This window comes from Fringilla coelebs, assembly GCF_963513975.1.
Source record: "Fringilla coelebs genome assembly, chromosome: 2".
Taxonomy (NCBI): Eukaryota; Metazoa; Chordata; class Aves; order Passeriformes; family Fringillidae; genus Fringilla; species Fringilla coelebs.
This window is the reverse complement of record NC_140029.1, coordinates 96,501,883-96,525,277: the sequence shown is the minus strand read 5'-3', so window position 1 is coordinate 96,525,277 and position 23,395 is coordinate 96,501,883. Positions and strand designations below refer to the sequence as shown.

Here is a 23,395-nt window from a genome sequence, read left to right as displayed (position 1 = left end):
CAGAGAGAACTGGTTTACAAAGGATGGGAAACAATGGAGACCAGAAGCTCGGGCCATAGAAGTATTTAGAACAACTTTGTGAAGGGAATATTTGAGTTCTTGAGGATTGGCAGAAGCCTGCCTCAAGATGTATTTTGCTGTGGATCTTTTTAGTCTGGCAAAAGCAGCTGTTGAAGTTTGCTTGATTTGTGCTTAAGCCAATAAGAGGGTTACAAAGAAAGCTGCCAGGGAAGGGAGGCCTTGGGCTGTATGTCCCTTCTAAAAATGCCAAGTGGATTTTACTGAGATGTCCCAAGTGGGAAGGCTTAAATATCTTCTGGTAATAGTATATCAGCTAACAAGGTGGCCAGAAGCATTGCCAACTGCTTCAGCAGCTACAGCATCACATCATTAAGGTATTTTTGGAACAAATTATTCCAAGATACAGGACTGTAGAAGCAACAGACTTAGGGGAACTCATTTTACAGGAAAGATCCTTCAAGGGGTTACGGCTACTTCAGGAAAACAATGGATCCTCCATACCCCCTGGAACCGCCAGAGCTTGAGTGAGGTAGAGAAAAAATGAAGAGAAAAATAAAGAAACCCCTTTTGAAGCTGGTAATAGCCACCAAGATGCCATGGGTAGGGCTTTTACCATTGGCTTTGGCAAGAATGAAGGCCAGATGTAGAAGAGAGAATGAGTTCTTGTCGCTGTAGGACACGAAAGAACACACGCACACACTGCTCTCCAGGTGAAAGAAAAAGAGGGCCGTTTATTTTCTGACTCTATCATTTATAGTTTTACAAAGGTGACAGTGGATTGGAGGGTGACAGTGCCACCTCTCCACAGACACTGGTTTAACTAACAGTCCATCAACTCTCTCCTCCTCCATAGAAGAATGCAAAAACAATGAGTTGTTTACAGAAAGTGTGTGAGAAAGTTCTTCACAAGAATGTCAATATCAGAAGGCTTAGAAAGTCTCAAAAAACCAAGCTGACAAGTTCTCTTCCTTTGAATTATTGTTTGGAATTCCTCACCCAGGTAATTCTCAACCTAGTGGGATGTAGAGATACATGATGTTTATTTAAAACAATATACATCCAGGATACTGTCTCTTGTGAAATCCCTTCAACAGGAAGCTCAGCTGGCACAGCCCCTGCCTTTGGACTTTGGCTGTTCATAACATCCAAACAGGGGATTTAGTCCTGCTTAAGGAGTGGAAAAATGCACCACTGGTGGCAAAGTGGCGTGGAACTTTCCAAGTGTTACTGACCACAGAAAGAGCTGTCAAAACAGCTGAACACAGGTGGACCCATTGCACTCTAAGGTCAAGGTCTCTAAGGCCCCAGAGATTTGGACATCTCAACTGGAAAAGAAGGACAACAGGCTCTGACTGACAGACCACTCCACAGGAGTGGTCCTGGAGCGGCAGCCAATGCATTGACATCGGGGCAAGCCACATGTACCTACCCATAGACTGTCTGCTGAAATAATCTGTATGGACATCCCTGCTTTAGAATCTCCACTCACTGGGGGGGCTACTACTTGCTGTCATTGTTTTCTTTATCTTACGTGGTTTCTGTGCATTCACTGGCCACAGGTGGTGCAGAAGATGAGATGAGACATTGTGAACTCACACTACATTTACTCATCAAAGCATAATTATGACTGAGTTTTTGTATGAGGCACTGCAGTGCTGGAATTCATATGAAGAAGAGGAAAAAGCACAAGCTTTACTCGGTAACTGGCAATAGCCATGGTCTGGTTGAAGACTGAACCAGCAGCTTCTCCAGCAGTGCAGAAGGTTGGGCTGACTGGGGACAGGGACCAGCCTACCTGCTGCCAGGAAACTGTTGGAGACTGAGCATGATCCCATGTAACTCACAAATAACACTGGCATTTCCAGACTGCAGATGAATTAGATACAAGGTAGGTGTTAACTGCAAACATACTGAGGAATACGTATGCACAATTTATTTAAAATACTTTTTAACATATAAAACCCCCTCAACTATTTATACAGTTTAAGTCCTAGCAATATATACAAATACTGAGCAACTACAATACATGCTGAGGTAAGAACATACATTCTGGGAGAATACTCAAGCCAAACAAGATTGAAATACATTTTATATACATGTCTTCACATATAAGAGACCCATGAAATGTACCTTTGCTTTATTGTACACAGGGAAATTCTAGTCTTAGTGTGCTATGCAATTTAAACCCAACTGTTACATGTTCAAATGTATCTTAGCCCTAGCAGATAACATGTCCAAAGTCTGAAGCAGGAACAAAGCCTGGAACCAAATTCCTTCCAAAAAGGAGCTTTAATTTTAAAAATATCCATTTCTTTAACAGCTTATGCTCCTCAGGTAACAAAATTGCATTATGGTTGCTTAAAAAATAACCCACTGTAGAGAAACTGCATAATTCTTACACTGCCTTAGCCTTGAGCTATCCACAGTTGCACCATTCCTGGTCTGCAGTAAAAATCAAATCCAGGTGTGTTATTTCTACTGATTTGGACACATGCATTTATTTTTATGATACATTGATTTTTCTAAGCCTAAACTGGTACAGGTTGAGAATGGAAAGGATTTTTAACTTGGCTGTAACCGTATTGCCACATCTTAGTGGAAACTAAGAACTTCCCACCCCTTGAAATAAAATCAGCTCAGATAATTTCAGTCATAGTTGCTGCTGATAGCTAGGAACAGTTACTTACCTGTTTAAGCAAAACTACAAAGATTGCAGACTAGTTTTGTCAGTTAGAAAAAGTTGCAGTAACAAAAAAGTACAATCATAGGCAGGAATTTGCTGTTCACAAATGGGTCTTATTTACCATCGTTACATTCACATTTAGGCTTAAGACACTGAGCTCTAAAACAAATAATTTAAAAATGTCATTCTCAATTAATGAGAATGAATGATCAGAAATTGTACAAGTGGGCTTTAAGGTAGCACAGAGAATGTTCATCATCTTTGCTGGTGACAGGGACAATGGGACTGAGCTCACCCTCAGTGAGTTTGCCCACAGCACCAAGCTGTGAGGTGCCATCAACATGCTGGAGGGAAGGGATGCCATCCAGAGGGACCGGACAGCCCTGAGTGGTAGCACCTCCTGGAGTTGAACAAAGTATTGTCCTACACCTGGGTCAGGGCAATCCCAGGCTCATAGACAGGTTGGACAAAGAAGTGACTGAGAGAACCCTGCAGAGAAGGACAGGGGGTGATGGTTGATGAAAAACTCAGCATGAGCCAGCAATGTGCTCTCACAAGCCAGACAGACAATGGGATCTTGGGATGCATCAAGAGGAGCATAGCTGAAGGGTGAGGGATTCTCCTCTTCTCAGGTGAGACCCTACCTGGAATGCTGCATCCAGCTCTGGTGCCCCCCAATATAAGAAGGACATGGAACTGCTAGAGCAAGTCCAGAAGAGGCCACGATGTTGGTAAGAGGACGGGAGCACCTCCCCTGTGGAGACAGACTGGGAAGGTTGGGGCTGTTCAGCCTGGAGGAGATTACAACCTCATTACAACCTTCCAGTACCTGAAGGGACCTATAGGGAAGCCAGAGAGGGACTCCTTGTCAGGAACTGCAGTGGCAGGACAGGGGGAGATGAGTGGAGACTTGAAAGAGGGGAAATTTAGGTTAGATAAAAGGAGAAAATTCTTTACTGTGAGGATGGTGAGACACTGGAACAGGTTGCTCAAAGAAATTATGCATACCCCCATCCCTGGAAGTGTTCAAGGCCAGGTTCAGTGGAGCTCTGATCCTGTGAAAGGTGTCCCTGCCCATGGCAGGGGATTGGAAGTAGATGATCTTTAAGGTCTCCAACCCCAGCCATTCTATGATTCTACATAATATCCTATTTTAGATGCTGAACAGGCCACAAGTGATTTTTGACTCCAGAGTTTATATACAGCCCCTCTACAAACAGATTTTCAGAGGTAAGTGAGGATACTTTACTGGTGATAAGGCATGGTGGCAGCCCTTTGAACAGCATTACAGCTTCCATTCAGATGTTGTCCACAGCATTTAAGGACCTGGGCAGTAAACAAGGCTTTGAATTTCATCACAAATAAACAGTAACACGTGAAGTCCATAAAACTGGGCTACTGTGTAGGGAGGGGGTCCACATGAGTTGATTCAGCATTCTTCCAATAGTGCTGTTAGAATAAAAATACAGCATTTTTATAGTGAGGTTTTCTCCTACTTAGGTGAGAAAGCTGTGGGTTTCTTTTCTAACAAGATAAAAAATGGCAAATATGCCATTCAGATTGTTTTCATTTTGTGATAACCTAGCTAAAATGAGTCTACATTACCCCAGTAAATGACTGACTGCAATGTTTTTCATAGTACAGAACACTGGAACATTCAAAGGATACAAATTCCAATAAATAAGTTTGAAATGGGCACTCTTTGGAATAGTACTCATTCATTTGCAAAGGTTTGGGAATCTTTCATGCTTCTAATAAGAACAATCATAAAAAAAGCCCTAAGGCTAAATTTGGCAATTGTGCTAAAACATCCCATATGTGCTAAATGCATGTCTAACACAAACTGTGCACCATTAGAATATTTGTGTGCTTCCTTAAGCACTCACAAAAGTATGTACAGATCTTTTTTTGTTTAAGCTCACACCTGAACACAGAATAATGGACACTCTGGGGGAGGGCAGGGCAAGCCTTTCTCAGTTCAAATCACCTCCAAGACCTCAATGCTTCTTGCACTGATCATCAAGGAGGTCTAGCTTGGAGGCAGATGATATTCAAGCGGCCCTCACAAGCATAGGGAAAAATGTAAAAGCAGTTCCCAGGTAGTTTGCTTTGTTAGTCTGTGCCTCTTGCATCCCTAGGAAGAAATATGACTGAGAGGCTTAAGGTGAAGAGGCAGAAAAGAGATTATACAAGAAAGCAGCTTCTAGTTTTGGAAAGCTAGCCTAACAAAAAGGCAGGACCCTTCTGAGGAACACACAGCTAGCTGAAAATTGCCAATTCTGTTAAAAAAAGCTGAAATAATGTAATTTAGAATCAAAACTATTATATGCCACGAAACTAAAAGGATTTTTGCCATCACTCCTGATAGCAGCTTGTTAAGTCCAAAGTTGTGCAGACATTTTACAATGAAAAGAGGAATTTTAAAAGCTGTAGTGCTTGCACAGAGCTTTGGGTATTGAGGTGGGTGTCCCCTCCCACCCTCAAAATAGTACCATTAGGAAGAAATAACTGGCTTTTGTACTTAAACTGTTTCTCCTAATTTATCACTCACATCTATGAATTACTGGAGCTAATCATGAAGAGCTCTTCTCTCATGTCTGTCAGACAATTGTACAATAGTAATAAAAAAGCTGACGGTTTTGCAGGAGACAAGCTGTTAATTGTCCATACAGCTTGAGGAAAAGCAGAATTAGAGCTTTCCCAGACATCCCACACCACTTCTTTTGGTTCAATGTTGTATTATTTAAGACTAAAAATAACAAAACAATGGAATTAAAAAAGTGAAATTGTGAGCTTTATGGAGCTGGCTTTTAGAAACAAGCCATCATTCTACCTTACTCATGAGCTAACTTTGTTCATCCTTACTCACAGTGGGATGGGCCACGCTCTGCGGCACCTGGTACATGAGTTGGTTGGCACTGCCTGGCCCCAGCTGCCCCTTTGGTATATCATACAGTGCCTGTGCTGAGGATGCACTGTCTGTCCTGGATAACAGTTTATTGCACATTCCAACCAGCGGAGCAGCTTGATTCCCTGCAGCTTTGAAGGTGGAAATGGAAGGAGCTCCAAGAGGGGTGCTGGGATGGCTGGACATGTCCATGATTATTGGAGTAGCATACTCAGGTCTGGTTACGGGCAGTGGCTCGGCATAGGCGTGGTAAACTTCTTGGATGGGGGAATTGTAAGGGTCCAAGTCAGCGTAAGTGGCTTCTTTTCCTTCCTCCGGTTTGAAGGTTGATCTCTGGTGAAGCGTGCCCACAATTCCCCCTACCAGAGGCTGAGAATATTCTGTGTTGCAAGCCCCAACAAAACAAAACATAAATACACTTAATGGGTTGTTTTACAGTGGCATCACATTAACTACAGCCTGTCAACAGTCTGCCGGAGAACACTATCCTACATCTAACCAGTGTTGACATCCACCAGTGCCAATTGCTTTGGAAAAGGATTCCTTTCCACCCAATAGGTAAAGCCATCAAGATAGCCAAAACCAAAACATCTCCACTTTTCAGGTTTATACTTCTTCCCAAGTGAGCTGTAACCTCCCATGCTGCAAATCTGCCTGAAAACGAAGTTGACTGAAATGTTCTTCTATTTATGTTAGATTTAAATTAAATTGTTCTGCCTGGATCTCAATAAAAAGTGGTCCTTGGGGTGGAGTGTTTGTCCTTTGAGGGGAAGCCTGCATGTAGACTGAGATATTCTAGCTCAACAGATAATCTGAGTTACAAAAGCTGGAGGTGAAAAGCCTGACTAGCTGGGTAAAAACAGACAAGCAGACAAACAAGAAAACTAATTCTGCCCACAGTGAAGCTGTAATTCCTTCACATCTGCCCAATTCTGCCATCAGCAGGTAAGCACAGAACCAAAGGCACAGTCAGTCATCCTCATCCCATGCCTGGCTCACCAGGGAAAGGGCATGTGGAACTATCCATAAATTCTCCTTTTCCAGATCCCAAGTTTGATTTAACCCATACAGTGAAGGTAGAGAATCAAGTGCCATATTTCAAATTTGTGCATAAAAATATTGTGATGAAATTATTTCCAGGGCATAAAAATATAACCAAAAGAATTACTTCACCCTTTATGAGGTTTAAAAACAAGTAAGGAACCTTTCAATTACTGCACTAACTTGGGCAAGTGTCTATCTATAGCATATGAAATGAGAGAACAGACATGAAAAGGCCTGCATTTTAAGAGATATGCTTACCCACAGAACGACTCATTTCTCCTCTGCTCCCCTCCAAAACCAGGAAATAACTAAATGTAGCCAGATTCCTGACATTTTTGGCATGTCATTCATATACACACATACATATATATAAAAAACATGGCCCACAAAGTACCTGCAGACTCTGTTTGCAACCTTGCTGGGACTTCTCTTGGTCTTAGGTGACTGGTTTCACTGCTGCTGTAGCATACAGGAGTTTCTTCATGTTCTGCTGATTTGATTGGGAAAAACTGCTTCATCCCTTTCCACCATCCTTCATATGAATAAAAAAAAAGCCAAAAAAAACACCCAAGATTGCATATATACTGTATTTTAAGCTACTAAAATACTTTTCAGCACAGCTGTATTTTGTTGAAACAGATAAATAACTCAATTATCACTATATTTAGTAATATCCTAAGACATCAGAGCTGTGAGCTATCAGAAACAGGTATGTGGCAAATGAAAGTGATTAAAAAGTTCCTTGTCTAAAGCATCAGACATACTTAAGACTGCCAGTGAGCAGATACACAGGTGTGCAAGTTTTCAACAGAGGCCAGAGAAGCGAAGCACAGTCACACAGCAGTACCAACCCAACTGCTGCAGCTGCCCTTTGCACCTGGAGACAGGTGGTTTCACGACCACTGCAAAGAGCTGTCTGGTGCAATTGTCTGGTATTAAGTTTATGAGGCACAAGACAGCTGGATGGAAGATATACCTAAATCCCAGATGCTTACTAGGGCAATGAAAACAAAATTTTTGACCCAACTTGTACACTAAGATGAAAGATTTTTTTCCCAGGACAAAAAAGTACCAAATAAATGGTTATCAAATGTATAGAGACATTCCTTATAAATTTTCTCCTTGTGTTGTATAATTAAAAGGTTTTCTAATTTGTTCACAAAAAGCCCTGAAGTGATCAGATCTAACCAGATCTAACCAGGAGACATGACGTTTACTATTTCTGAAAAAAAGAAATCAGAGAAAGAAGCAGTACAATTAAGTTGGTCCACAAAAGAAATTCAGTTTGCTATGCCTCCCTCAGTTAGCATTAGAGAAGCTTCTGCTAGTGGAAACTGTAACTGAATCTGAAATAAACATTGAGCAAAAAAAAACTAAGCAAATGGTTTCATAAAACCATTTTGTTACCTGCACGATCCCAGTAAGGTAGATCATACGTGTCCTCAGTTTTTTTCTTGCTGTGAGAAAAAAGGAAAAAAGTCCTATTTCAACTAGTCTGCTTACCAAAAGATGCATTAAGTAATGCTCAGCAACTATCACCTTGGCTGTAACTGGTCTTCAAATTTAATGTATTAGCACCAGTAACCTGGCTTCCCATCACCAGTCTGCTGCTACCAGAGAAACCAGTTTTCAGTCAAAGCACTTCTAATAAAAGCAGTTACAAAAAGCTGTTTTGTCCTCACTAGTCAAGTGATTTTTTTCTCAGAAAGAATGCAATTCTTTCCACAAGTGCAGACCACAGAGTTCCCACAGCAATACATGCAGAATTTCATTCCCACACACCAGGCAAACAGTCATTTAAAGCACCTTCATCCATCTATTCATTTACCGGTTTCTCCAATGCCACGCACAAACTAAGATAAGAATCAGAGTAGTGAAGACCATCACCAGCACTGGAACCAGAACTGCTGCCAATGCCACATCTGAAAGCCATTAAATTAAGTGGTGTCAGACAGAAAGAGCTTCTCATAAATCAGTTTTTGATTTGAAAATTACTTGAGTAAAGCACACAGTTTTCACGTTTAGTGTCTATCACACCAGATCCCCCAGTTAAGCTACTCCACTGGATGCTCCCACAGTGCAACTTCAATTCTCATCTGGCTCTTCTATATGCATGCACAGCACAGGTAGTTTTGTAGGGTTTTTCATCAAAATTAATCAGTTTGTTTTAATATATGGTTTTTCTGTTACAATAATTTATTATATTTATGCAGAAAATCCCTTTATGTCACCATATAAGTTCAAACCTTCTTTAAGAAGTAAATTCTACAGTACCTTAACAGTTAATCCCAATCAGTCAGTGCTGGGTCTGTGTGTGATCCTGCCATCCTGTGTGATCCTGTGTGTCCCCTGCCATCCAAAGGACACTTCAGCAGTGTCCACAACTGCAGTGACTTTGCTCCCTTTTCTGACCATTTTCTTTGGTAAACAAAATGATTATGCCAGGTGACATTTTTCAAATTTCATGTCAAAAAAACTGCTCCAGAGAAGATTTGCTATATCAAAGGTGTTTTGTTCTAAGAAATTATTAAATAAAGCAGCTACACCTGATTAATTCAGAAGGGAAGTCCAAGTTACAACTTTTCCTTCCGACACAGTTTGTTCAGTGATTAAAAGTTGAACACCGTTTGAACAAGCTCTGGAAGATGGAACTATTATATATCTATAAAATATATATTGTATATATATTTACATTATATATATGTTACTTGGCAGATTGGTTTTGTTTCTTCATGCAGCATGCAACTGCACATCTTTTATCATTTGTGTATTTAATAACTGGTAAATAAAGTATCGATAATCTACTGTAATTTGTTAAGTTTTGAGAAAATTTCAATGCAGAAAGCACATTTAATATATGTCAAAGCACTATAAGAATTTCCAAACATTTCTACTGTTTAACAATGGATACCTTTGGTTACACTTGGGGTCACTGTAGTGTTTTTTATTTCAGGTGTGAAAGTTGTTTTATCTATCTGCAGCGAAGTCTTCACTGAATTAATTAAGTCATCCACGAAGTCAGCATTCTTCTCATAATTCTTGTTCTGAGGTGGTGGTGGCAAAGTGATTTTAGGAGCATGACCTTCAGAAGAACAGAATTTATAAGGTAAGTTCTTTGAGGGCTAGTTTTCCATACCTCCTTTTCAAGAGAAGACAGCTGGAACAGTTTGCTATAAAGCTTTTGTTCATGTTATCTAACGAGAAAACTACCCACCAGGAATCAATGACATGGAAAAGCAAGCGATTGGCATCTTTTGACACACTTATTCTATAAATTATCTTGTGTACACCTAAATTCAGTGTTTTCCTGGTTAAGCGTAATAACTTTTAGATAAACTCAGAAATACCAGTTAAAGACAGATTATGCAGCCAAGAAGTACTTCAGACTTACTGAAAATATACCCATGATATAACTTTTAATCTTAGTAATTTCATGTACAACCTTAATAGTTTCACTTCTTGTCTTGCACAGTTGAAAGTTTTCGGTTGTCTTACCTATACTGAACTGACATCCTAGCAATTCTACTTTCATTGCAATTTTCTGGTGCCATTTTAACGGGTTAATCCTAAAAAAACGTGCAATTATAGGTGGAATGAAATTATTGCGAACTTCCTGGTACAATTCAGTATTCCCTTGAAATATCTAGAAAAGAAGGGAAAAAAAGAGAGAAACATTATGTTCTACTAATACAATAGTAATTGAGTATTACCAGTCTTGATGTTTTATTGAGGAAGAATAAACAGTGAAGGATTCAATACACTCTAGAACAGCGCTGCTGCCTGCACTTGTCCACTCTGTTGGCCCCATTACATTTACAACTAAATGAAACAAAGAAAGGTGTGTGCACATGTATGCACACAGCTACACAGTTCAGAGTAAAGGTACCATGGAATATCCTACTGATGCTCCCCAGACACAGCTTACTGTAACACATGTTTATGGCACTGAGTCATTCTAACTCCTTCTTGGTATTTTACACTTAGTCTTCAAATATACATGGATAGCAAGGACTTGAGACACTGTGCAAGCTGGAATTAAATGATGCCTTCACACAGCCCAGCAGTTCAGCATAGCCTGTCTGAGGATGGTATTCCTTAGAAAGCACTGGGAGGCACCCTCAAGTGTGTAACCACACTGTCTTCTCGTGGCTGTTGCCTGTGAGTGCTGAGCCACAAAAAAATAGAAGAATTGGGGTTCAGAATGTGAAAGCTCTCCTCAGTCTCACACTAAGCCATGAGGTTCTGCAAGAAAACAGCGCAGACTTTCCATGAACAATGAACTCAAGCTGGTCCTTCACTGCCATCCTTGCACACAAAGAACTCATCAAAATGTGACACCACACGAGTCTGACTGAAGTTTAAAAGCAGTGAGCGGAGTCCCTGTGAGATGCAATGTAAGCATACTGACAGATTTACAGCCAACCACGGGTTTGTCACTCCCAAGCTGCTTAAAACAATACAGCAGCTTGGTCCAGTACTCCAACCCTCCCCCTCCTTCAGGAAGACTGCTTTGGCACCATTTCTTTTGGTAGAAAGTGAGCTGCCTCTCCATGTTCATGCACAGCAGTGGGGCTTTGGTCCTGCACATGCAACTCTGTGGTGCTGCTGCAACAAAGGTCACCACTGGGATGACAGCAATTGGGTTCTTTCTTTTGAAGCACTGATACAGACATTGCAAATCATGGTGGACACAATGCAAAACACAGTTATGGCACTTGCCTGAAAAAAGTAAGTATTACAAGGAGTTTTCTTCTCACTCACACCACTTGGTAAGGAAAAATCACCCTGCCATTCTTAAAGACAAGCACTGCATTGTACAGCAGATGATGTGTCTGCATAACATGAAGCAGTCAAGAGCTTTTAGCACATCTCTGATCAAAACAAATCACTGCTGTTTCAATCTTAATACCCGAGAGAAGAGATTTCTGTATTGCCCTACTGAGTTTTTGGGAAAAAAATGTCTAGAATATCCCTAGAGGCCTGAAATAATTATTCTAGGAAACTATTCATCAAAACAAATGCCTGCTCTGAATTTAAGCTTCTTGTTCTTAAATATATTCAGTAGCAACAGATGAAGACACAGTAAATGCAGGGGCAAACCTATGATGTTATTTTAGAAATAAATTAGTAACCCCAAGCAGTTGAAGTTCATGTGCCCACAGCAGATGGGCTCCAATTTACAGCCACTTTTCCTTTACCAGTTTGTTTTGGTTTGGTTTTTGATTATTTTTTTATTATGACAGGCTTGTAGCTACAGATCTCACTAAAAATTTTTTTGTTTTGGTAAGGATGCAAGCGAGAAGCAAAATAAGAGAGGTGACTTCCTGATGGGATGCCCGAATTCCTGGACTGTATCCTTGCTTGTGCTGTGCCTGTCAGCACCAAAAGAAGGCACATCTGGCTGCCCAAGCAACATATGCAGATGTTACAGAGCAGGGACACCACTCTCAAAGCTGAATCTCATGTCAGGTTTCTGAGTCTGAGCATGTAACAGCAAGGGCAAAAAGAATCAACACCAACTCTTACCTTCAAGAAAGATTAACAGTAGAGATCTTTACTCCAGGCTTTTATCAGTCAAGCTTTTGACATCCAGTGTTACAGAAGTAACTTAACCTTACATGCAGCTCCGTATTTTTTGTTACCTTAAACTTTGCACTAAAAAATAAATTGCTTCTGAGCTCAATACAGCACTAACTTTTTAATGAGAAATCACTTTCATAGTCTTTTTATTATCAAACTCTTTCCATTTCCCTTTGTCCTGTTAAACAAAGCTTTTCCAACACTGCAACTCTCATTTGTCCTCATGTGTCCCCAATTCAAGCATTTACTCTTTTTTTAATCCATTAAAAATTAAGAAAATTTTTTCTTGAGTACCGCCAAATCTCTAAAATATATTTGCAAAAAAGACTACAGGAAAGGCTTGGAAAAGCTTCTAGTCTCCTGCAAAATTCCAAACATGTTTTAAAAAAACAGGGACTAGCACCTCCCAGCTGGTCTGGCATGCTAAAAGGGAGAAGCCTGCAAGCAGATGCATCCAAAAGCAAATCTGTAACAAGTGAGGTGATGGCAGACAGAGAGAAAATCTGCTATTTTGAAATAGAAAAAACTGAACCATTTTTTTCTTTCATTTAACTAAAGCTGCCAGCTCCTTGGTACATTTGATTCTTCATGCCCTGTCCCTTAAAGACACACAGAGAACAAAGAAAGGTCTGTTGCCTGTAATTTGTTTCATTTCATGAGCATGCAAGAGGGACAATGCACTCAAATTCAAGGCAATAACTGCAAAGTTTTTTAAAGAAAATTGTCCAACTAACACTGAAGCCTAAATCTAGGTAGCCTCCTAACTGAGATCTTATTTTATGGCCAGAAGAGGGCACTCAAAACTAGCAAAATATACTGGTTTTTCCCATTTTTTCTTGAATACATCACACCAATAGTGACTTCAGTTCACATGTAGGCTCAGACCCGAGAGTAAATTCTCCTCCTCTCTTCCAAGAGTCTCCTACTGCAGTTATGTTCAGTGCTCAAAAATCTCTTAATTTAACAAACTTCAGCCAATTACTTCAACAGGATGACACCTTGAAACATTCTTAACCCAGAGTAAGGAGAAGACCAAGGGCAGCCAAAGTGACTGTCCTTAAAACCTGTTTCTAAAAAAACTACCAGACTAGTAATTACAGTTACATGTACTTAATAACACCAGCCTATAGAACTAAGATAAATGACATCCAAGGACTTTAGGAGAAAGAAGGAAAATCTAGCTCCAGTCACATTACTAGGAATCTTGTAATTTCATTAAGAAAATCTGATCAGAACCACTGGGAAGACATGAATTTCCTCATTTTTGCTGTCGATTAAATACTGCAGAGCTGTAAACATGGGGAAAGTAAGATTATCTTGCTGCTAACATTAGGGACTTTTTCTGTGTGGCAAAACATTTGCAATCTGAACATACCCCTCCCTTATATAAGAGAACAGCAAGGGCTGTTCTCTTATATAAGAAACTTAACAGTATTTGCTTAAAAATTAAAATTGACAGAAATGTTAGAAAACATGAAAAAATACACAACCCATTACATTTATTCTGTAACCACAATAGGATAAGAAAGTAAAGTTTAATTTTAAAACATAGAACCTATTTTAAAAGAAATAGAATTATTCTTGAAGAGATGCAGTACCAGAAAACCTACCAGTGGCAACAGAAGTTTCTTGTATAGAATATTCCGACCCCAAACATTGATAAAAATAACATCATGAATTTTAGAACTGTTCAAATCCTTACATATTTGCCTACTGTCATATTTTCTTCTGCTAATCTGCTCTTTATGATTCCAAATAACACTGAAAATAAAAGTTATTTAATTATTCCTCACCATACCAAAATGACTTATATTTACAATTGTGAAATCTCCTTAGAACATACCTAGAAAGTATGTGGTATTTTTACCTTATCTTTATCCATGCCAGGTTCTCTGTACACTGTCCACTTATGTGCATCAACACTGTATAAAATTCTGTAGGCTGAGACATAATAGTAGTGCTCTGCTAAAGTTGATCCAGTAGTTATAATACCTGTAAAAATTGAGGCAGTCAGTTAGGACAAAAAACTGGCACCACTTTGTAAAAATTAACAGAACGGTTTTTGAATCCAGAGCTGTATAGCGGAGAGTCTTAACTGGTCCAGTTAACTTCAAGAAGTTCATCCAAAGCGGCAGGGGGAAGCTTCCGTAGTGACTGAAACTCAGTAAATTCATTTGACTTACTTTAATTTTAATTTTCATGGTACAACCTTGCTAAGCCCTTCTCCCCACACCCCATTTCTTGATGGAGACAGCCCCTTCATTTGACCACAGTTCACTCCTGTCTCCAGCTGGTGACACAGCTTTTCCCTGCTCTTGTACTGCCAACCTAAAGGCCCCATTGAAAGAACTGCAGCTTGCTACAGCTGACACTGCAGAGCTGCAGCACAACTCACACAGCAACACTGTTTTGGAATGGCTTGTTAGCACAAGAATTAGAGGAGTAATGCAAAATCCAAAGAGTCTCCAGGGAGGTAATAACAAAAGCCACTGGTAAATCCAAGTTGCTTAATGACAGCAAGCCATGCTGCTGATAGCAGAGTGTGCAGCTGAGGTTACAGAGACCAACTCAGGCATTTTGTAAAGAGACAAATGCAAATTGATGAGTGGAACATGTTTCACAATAGCCTTAAAGCCCTGGACTCTATGAAGCAATCAACCTAAATCAAATTTAATTTTGATTTACATCAGATGACAAACATGTCCATTAACAACAGCAAATCACGTCTGAAGGATTAAACCAGAAAACACTGACACTGAAGGTACAACTGCTGCACAGCTACCCTGGAGATTAAATCCAAAATGCCAACACCTCAGTGCTGATATTGGATTCACTGTGGCCACTACAGGCACTAGGGAAAATCTAGGAACACAAGTCACTACACCTGCACCAGAGGGATCAGTGGGCTGAGCTGACTGGATTTTGATCTGCATCTCCAAGGAGACAATGAGCAGGAAAAGGGAAGAATCAAGGATCCAATAAAACCACAGGAAACACTTCAACAAATTCTGATGGAAGAGATGTCTTCTACTATGAAACTACACCTCTTAAGCTCCAGGCTCCTCAGTGCATTACCTAGGACATGGAAGCAAATTAAGTGTAATGGTAATTAAGTGCCACCTGAGCTTTATCTAAGGCCCAGCACTAGAAAAAAGGATATCAATAACCAAAAATTTTGAATGCTGCTGAGAAGTCACATCAGATTCATTTACCTGTTATTTTCTTTTCTTTATTCAAGTCAATCTGCAACCACTGGTGTTCATCACTGATAAAAGCAGCCCAAGGAGGTCCAGTTCTTTTTAGTCTGGCATTTTCAGGTTTCCAAATGTTTACTTGTCCTGTTTGGTTAGGCCACTCGAGAATTGATGATGATGTGATGTGGGAATCAGGAATCACCCCAGACTCCATCCCCAGTGTCCCATAGCAACCTGAACAATAGAAAAGACGAGGATTGCAAATGAGAACTGAAGCTATGCTGCTTGGATTTCAAGACTTTACATGCAAATATTAAATTGCCATCTAAATTTATTCCATAGCAACAATACCAATAAAACACACTGTCTTTTGCTTCTATGGGATGCTAGAACCAAACTAGTCACGAGAATGCCACGATTTGTGCGTGTTCCAAGGGTAATGTGGATATTCTCTCAGTCACCACTCACACAAAGCACTCAACGAGAAGCACTGGGGAACCTTCATGGTCTAAGAGTGTCTCTGGTTGCTGCAGGAATGGGAAACAGGCTTCTGGTTCATTAGTTCCTTTCTCATGTCTCTATCACTTCTTGGGTTTTCAAACCAACCCCAGCATCACAGTGTTAAATTGAACAAAACCAAAGCATGTAGGAAGTCATGTCATAATCTTGGCCTTGAGCGCAAACACATCCTTGAAATTAGTTATATCTTTCTGGTTACCATTCTTATTAAGTATTTTTTCCCATGTTGCCTTCTGCTGGTAGCTGAAAAACATTTCCTAAATTAAGGGCTAAATTTCTTTTTCTGTAATACCAATGGTTTTCCTCTCCCATGCACAATCCCCAGAAGTATCAGCAGAGAGCAATCTTTGCCTTCAGTCAGGCAGGCTGAACAACACAGCCTAGCTTCCCTTCTACTATGAACTCCTCTCCACCAAGGAGAGCACTCATCCCTCAAGGAAGGCACAGGTGGCAGAGCCTATATGTGACTGGACCCCAGAGAAAGTCTTGCCCATGTCCTGTGAGATGGCATTAGTAGTTTACTGTCTCTGCTGAATGTACGTCACCTGCCACAGCACAGGATCACTTCACTAAGGGAATTCTTGTCCTCATCTGTCATTTTCCATCTAACATTCTGCCACTTGGCAGCAGAAATGCCTCAGTCTCTAAATACCTGCTACTCTTCAACTCTTTGCTCTGTGATGCTTCAGTTAATTTCTATCGAGTCTCAAAGTCAGGCAGTTTTTCCTGTATAAGTAGTCTCAACTTTCTCTGCACTGACCATGCCTCTAGCATTAATAACACACTCCTCTTCTTCATACCAAGTCATAAAACCAACTGCAAGAGCAGGAACACACTAGGACCTTCACCACAGTCCGATAACCCTCATTTGAGCATACTACAGTGTTTTTTCCCCCCTCACCTAACTCCTAGGCAACCCAACTACAGACATTTTAATCTGGAGCTGCATCTTGTCTCAAGCTTATTCAATAATTTCTCTTGTGTTACTGAAGTTCACAAAGTCTAGATCAGCATTTTTCCCTATCTCTTCCAATTTCCAGGCCATTTAATTACTTTCATATGCACTATCAGATCCCATTGTGAAAGACAAAAAAACCCAGCAAACCCTGTCTGGATCACTGTGTTTAATATTCTTTATGCATAAGGACACTAGACCAGTAATTCCTTCTCTCAGCTCTTGCAGATGCCTGAGAGAGAAATAATTTTAATATTATGTGCACTACATTTTCTAATTTTTGTTTATTTATACATTTCTATCACCAAACACTCCTGCCCATCAGATTCCTGTCCTTATATCCCCATTCACTGTGCCTTTGATTTATGTATTAGGAAAAGCATTTATTTATTTTGAGAAGTATGTGCATGATTCCCCCTCCTTTTCTTTTTTAAACTTTATCTTTATGAAAAATAGATGTGATGGCTTTATGGTTTTTACGTTATTATTAAAACAGTTAAAGAGACTAAGAAAAGGCCACTGTCTACATTATTTCCAACATCCACTCAAAGATGGCATTTAAAGTGACTTACAGAAGAAGTAGCTTCCACTTAGAAAACTACAGCTAATTTATTTAATTAGACTGAAAGAATTTCTTTCTGCACATAAGCAAGGCTTACTCACAAATATTGCTGTACCTTTAAATTAGTGATTATTAATCATCAAGTTGAGATAGTAAAACAATTCAAAAATATACATTATTGAAGAATGCAGTAAAAAGGTCTCACAAATGAGAACAAAAATTAAGAAATAAAATATCTGCACACCTACTTCTATTCACAAAGTTTGTATGAAAGGAGTAACATGTAATACATGGGATAATGCTTACCACTCGTCTTAAAGGTGAAGAGACTTGTAGACAAGGGTCCCCTGCAGAGAACAAAAGATGATGTTTTGCAGTACCCAGTGAGAAAAATTGAAACAAACTGTCTTCAATTTATTTTTCTTGTCTGACTGCTTGCCACTGAAACCAATGCATATGTGCCTGAACAAGCACTTAATGATTAACACATCCTGCCGCCAAGTTGCAGCACTTTCAGTACAAACACCTTCTCAAATGAAATCAAGTCCAGAGATACTGGGTTAAATACTTTAAAGCAAACACCTACCCAGCAAAATGCAAGAGACTTCATTAAAATGCTTTCTTTCCAAATTAAGCTAATCATAGTAACACAAATCAATCTCCTGTGATTGCTTTCATTTGTGGGTCTTGAGATATGATGACAAGCTACACTCCTTTCCTGAAACTGAAAAGCTGCAATTAAATTACTATTTTTCCACAGACCAGTGGGAATTCATAGCCAAGAAAGTAAAAACTCCTTGCAGAATTTGGAAAATGAAAATTTCTGGTCTAGAGATTAAAGATATTTGGTAAAACAATTACGCTACAGCAAAAGTGTGAGAAACTTAGAGAAGAGAACCTGTCCAGGGAACATATAGCTCCACAAGCTGAAATTAATCCCACAATGAGACACTACCAAGACCTAAGGTGCTAAAGATAAGGAAATTATAAGAAATACACTTACACTTTTGAGGTGACATTGTTAGCCAGGGAGCCTTCATAGTACGGAATGCCCTTGCTGATTACAACATTAATTTGACCACCCAGAGTATCTGACACGACACCTGCGTGAACACCGGCCATACAAAGTGATGATGACTTGAAGAAGGAAGGGAAAGAAAAATTTCATACTACTAAGTGAATAAATTAAATATATACACAACATATTGTAAATGCTACACTGTCCAGTTACAGTCTTTGTTATTATTACATTAAAATACTATTCTTAGTTAACTGTTATCTTGGTTATTTAGAAACCATTCATCTTTATTTATTATTGAATTTATAAAAACACAAGAAGGCCTTATTGTGTCCTCACCCAGCTGCATTTAGAACGTAACTGTTGAATTAAATGACCTCAAATCAACACCAAGGTCAATCAGTCTAAAAAAGCCAGACAGCCAAGCTCAGGCTATAATAACTTATATTAGACAAGAAACCATGTAAATACGTAGAAAACTTTTTAATAGCAAGCACATTCAAACATGTTTGTTTATTTTCTCACAATTAAGGGGTGAGGCACTGCAGATTTTGTAGCTTTTAGCCAAGGGGTTTTTTATCATAACTTGTGGTTAAACATGATTTAACCATCCAGCACTGATCCACGTAAAGCCACAGTAATACATGCATACAACTCATCCTAAACAAGTTAATTACCTATATTGTACAAGTCAGTGGAGACCAGTAATAAAAAATGGTTTTGCAGGGTGTTGTGGGTTGACAGGGAAGTGTGTTTTTGACAGGGAGGTTGTGGCTAAACCAATCAGTGGTCAGATTTGAATACTGGCCACCTGGTGTGGCCACTGAAGACATGGACTGCCTCTGAGAACACAGGGGTTAAAGCAGAGCACTCCCAGGGGAATTTTCTCTTCTTGGTTCAGGTGGTGATGTCTCACCTCCCCCCAGCCTGTAGCTGGGTGGGGGAGGGGGAAGCCATGCGGCCTGGCTGAGGGGTGATGATGAACTGAGAGTTGATTATCTGAGGGGTGGTAACTGGATTGAGAATACAAGGTTTTATCTCATTGTGCTGTAGTGGAAACTGAGGGGGAGAGGAGGAATATTTTGGAAAGGTTTTCATTCTAGCTCTGTGTGTGTTCCTTTTCATATATTGCAAGTTATTAAACTTTTTCCCTTTATTCCTAAACTGGAGCCTGCTTTGGTCTATTTCTGGTTACATCTCACAGCAGCCACTGGGGAGACTATGTTTTCATTGGGGCACTGGCATTGTGCCAGCGTCAAACCATGACACAGGGTATCACGTTCTTGCCTTTTCTCCTTGGATGACAGAATCTACTAGCAAATGTCACAGTGAAACTTCCCTGGCTTGCAGGCTACAGGTGGCACAGTGAGCAGCACTCATCACATCGTGAGCAGCACTCATCACACCAAGTCCGTCAGGCTTGCCCAGAGTAAGCTCAGATCCAACAGGTCAGGGATCAACATAGCCCCCCTCTCCATTAAAGTAAGAGCATGGGATTCAGTAGGAGATGCAGCTCTCTCCTCCCTGCTCACCAGATGTCAGCAGTAAGAGCTCTGAGCCCACAAGGATTTTGAACATTAAGGTCACACAGAAAAGAATCAAGATTTTCAGTGTTTTTTAAAGCAGGAAACAGTTCCCATAGATTTGAAAGAGATGCATAAGAAACCTCAAACTGAAACTTGATCTAAAGTGCTGGACAATTTCATTTTTTTCCACACAGCCTGACTTCTGGGAAATTCACAGCCTTTTTTTGTTGCTAAAGTATACAAAAAGAAAGTCACAGGGCATTTACTTCCTTAAGTTTCCTTAGGAAAAGTTTTTGTTTTCCTCCATAGAAAACAATTATTCCAGATTTTGCAAAAAAACTCCCAACAAGCAGAACTCCTACTGATGCTGCAAATTTGTGAGGCAGAGAATCAATTTAATATTGTTACTAGCTACAAAAATTTACACTGCAGCCCCTTAGTGAGGACTCACTGGGGACCAGAACATGTAACACAGTTACACTGTGGTGACATTTTTACATGGGGGTGTTTGTTTAAGCAAGTAACCTGGGATTTACAAATATCTGGGGAACAAAAGAAACAGGCACATTTCAAGTTTGTATTTAGTAATAAAATCTTTGGTTACTAACATTTTTACATTGTCTTACCTCTGTGCTACATCTAAGGGCTTATTAAAAGAGTATTTTAAAATAAAAACCAAGGATTTAATGTAATTTTAGTAGACTGCTAGCGAAATTATAATCACTTAAAATAAACAAAGCAAACATCCTCCCATGCTGTTCATGCCAGCTCCCATGCTGTCAAGTTCATTAATTGACCAGCAAAGGCTTACATTCGAAAAATACTGTATAGGGTTTTGCAGTGTTTTAAGTAAACAATACAGTATTAAAGATGTTCATTACCAATTTATAGAACTATTCCTACAGTATTAAATTTGTTTTGCAAATTATTTTATAGCTGCTGAGCACAAACAGTATTTAATCTCTAAAGTGTAACAAAAATTATTCACCACTAAGACACTGCTGAAAGAGGCACTACATTGTCAAAAATAAGACAACATCATTAAAATAACTGGTTCTTTCATATAAAACTCAATTTCCCAGCCTGAGAAAACCAACTAAAAGAAAAGAGGAAGTAGGAAAAAAACAATCTTTTGATTGATCCACCCTTCTCTGCAGGACTTAGGCAAGTATTTGAGACTCCACTACACTACTCCACTTCTTGGAGATGGCAACATCGGAAGCACCTGTTATTTAGTACCAGTGCTAAAAAACGAGAACCATGTTATTCACTTTTAGGAGATACAAAACCCAGCATAGAGGAAGCACAACTAATGCAAACACCTACAACTGACTTGCATTAGCCACCCTGTGTTTTATGAAAATTCACTTGAGACTACGGTATTTTCACTTACATCTCTGTATCCATGAGGAATAGCACCTGAAATTTCAGCAAAAGGAATCACACATCCAGCTGGACAATACTTACTGAAAGAGAACAAAATATCAAGTCAGGATATGCATGCATGAACAACACTCTTACTATTATAAAAAAGTTATGGTTTTGATTTACAAGACTCTGCTATTCATGTATCACTGTGTAATGATATCTTCTAATTGAAGATCTATCATATCAGACCAAAAATACTCACAAGTACACAACAGAAAGACAGACATTTGAAAATGTTTTAAAATAAGTCTCAGGTGAAAATACAGTTCCAGTCTCAATATGATGAACTAATAAAGCCAGCATTTTATATTATGAATACTATGTTGCTCCTGTAAATTCAAAGTCACATAATTAAAAATATTAAGGAATTTTATTTTATGAACTAGAGACCTTAATATTTATTTGTTTTGCACCCTTAAATAAAGCATCTGAAAAGTAATGCTATTGTGCAACTGCTTTTGGCAATACTTAGATCATAAAAATTGGCCAAATTACCACTAGCTCATAAAAAGCAAGAGGCAAGACATCAGCACCTCTGGAGCAAGCCTGTGTTCATGTTCTAGGACCATTTCATACTGCACACATGAAAATTATTACATCTTCAAGAACTGAAAGTAAAGTGAAGCAAATGCATCAACATTTTCACCACAACTGAGCAACAGCTGAAGCAATGCTGTAGGTTCCATGAAAACAAGGGGATTCATAGACTTTGTCACACATTGACTAATGCCAGAACCTAAAACTAGAGCCCTATTTTGGAACCTGGGAAAAGGAGAAATGCAAAGGTTGCACATTGAAATGTTCCAGGTTGCCACGGCTTAAGTTCTCAAAAAATTAAGCTCTGACACTTCACAGTAGTCTGCAGCTTTAAACATTGGCCTTGCTTTAGATGGAAACGGGGAAGGAGACAACAGGAAAATGACACATTTTCCCCTCCAGAATGCAGAGCATTCTGTGTCACCATGGAACCTCATTAATGAGCACCAAACTGTGAAATGGGTCTGCAATTTCTAACATGTCATCATTTAGTGCTCCTTAGGTAACTGTAATACAAATTTCAGTAATTAAGTTGTGTACCTGTTAAAATATATTTATAAAAGCATTATTCCTTCTATGAAAATGAGATATTAGCTCCTATGTGTTAGTGCAAATTAACGAGGTTCTACTGTATACTGCATGTAAATAACACAAATGGGAGAGACAGGAGGAGTGTCATGGTTTGACCCTGGTGCAACGCTAGTGCCTCCATGAAAATCTTTTCTCCTTGGTGAGATGTGATCAGAAATAGAGCAAAGCAGGCTCCAGCTTAGGAATAAAAGGGGGAAAAAAAACTTTATTAACTTACAACTATACATAAAGAGAAACACACAGAACTCTGAATGAAAACCTTCCAAAAACATTCCTCCTCCCCCCCACCAAATTTCCAATACATCCACCCTCAGATCATCAACTCTCAGAACATCACCACCCTTTAGATAATCAATTCTCAGTTCATCAAGGAGAGAGGAGTCCCTCTTGTACCATAGGCTTCCCCTGGAAATACAGTTGAATCCTCTTGTGTTTCCATGTCACATGTGACACTGCCCGGAGATCATGTGCTATAGTGACATCTTCCTTCCATGCCCAGTGCTCTCACCACTGTGCATGGACCAGAGCTGCTTCTAGGGTTCTACTTTTAAGGATGCTTTGCCCAGTTCTAAAAAAAAGCATAGTTTCTCACTTTTGGGACACCTGTCCCCCCCAAATTTCACCCCCTAGGGCCAAAGGGTCTCGAGAACAGAGATCTTCCTCTTCTTCCCTGAAGATGGAAGGTGGCACCACCACCACCCTCCTCACCCGTCGTCTCTGTTCACGCCACTCCTTCACATAATATCACTGCACTCTCTTCCTTCCAAGCCATTGCCTCCCCCCTACATGCAGTCTCTGTGTCACAGGAAAAATGGTTCTGTCCATGGCT

General features: G+C 39.7%; 1 protein-coding gene across 2 annotated transcripts in view; it reads right to left on the bottom strand.

Annotated features, from left to right (window-relative positions):
* Positions 1-726: 726 nt before the first annotated feature.
* Positions 727-23,395, bottom strand: part of DCBLD2 (discoidin, CUB and LCCL domain containing 2) — a 56,075-nt gene continuing 33,406 nt past the window's right edge. For both annotated transcript variants that reach the window (XM_084201154.1, XM_084201155.1), the window contains 11 exons: positions 21,404-21,476; positions 18,470-18,603; positions 17,773-17,813; positions 15,449-15,664; positions 14,104-14,228; positions 10,152-10,299; positions 9,568-9,738; positions 8,485-8,578; positions 8,064-8,113; positions 7,051-7,188; positions 727-5,992 (listed from right to left, as the gene is read on the bottom strand). In XM_084201154.1, coding sequence (XP_084057280.1) covers positions 5,550-5,992; positions 7,051-7,188; positions 8,064-8,113; positions 8,485-8,578; positions 9,568-9,738; positions 10,152-10,299; positions 14,104-14,228; positions 15,449-15,664; positions 17,773-17,813; positions 18,470-18,603; positions 21,404-21,476 — 1,633 coding nt within the window. In that variant the 3' untranslated portion in view covers positions 727-5,549. The remainder of the gene's footprint in view (positions 5,993-7,050; positions 7,189-8,063; positions 8,114-8,484; positions 8,579-9,567; positions 9,739-10,151; positions 10,300-14,103; positions 14,229-15,448; positions 15,665-17,772; positions 17,814-18,469; positions 18,604-21,403; positions 21,477-23,395) is intronic.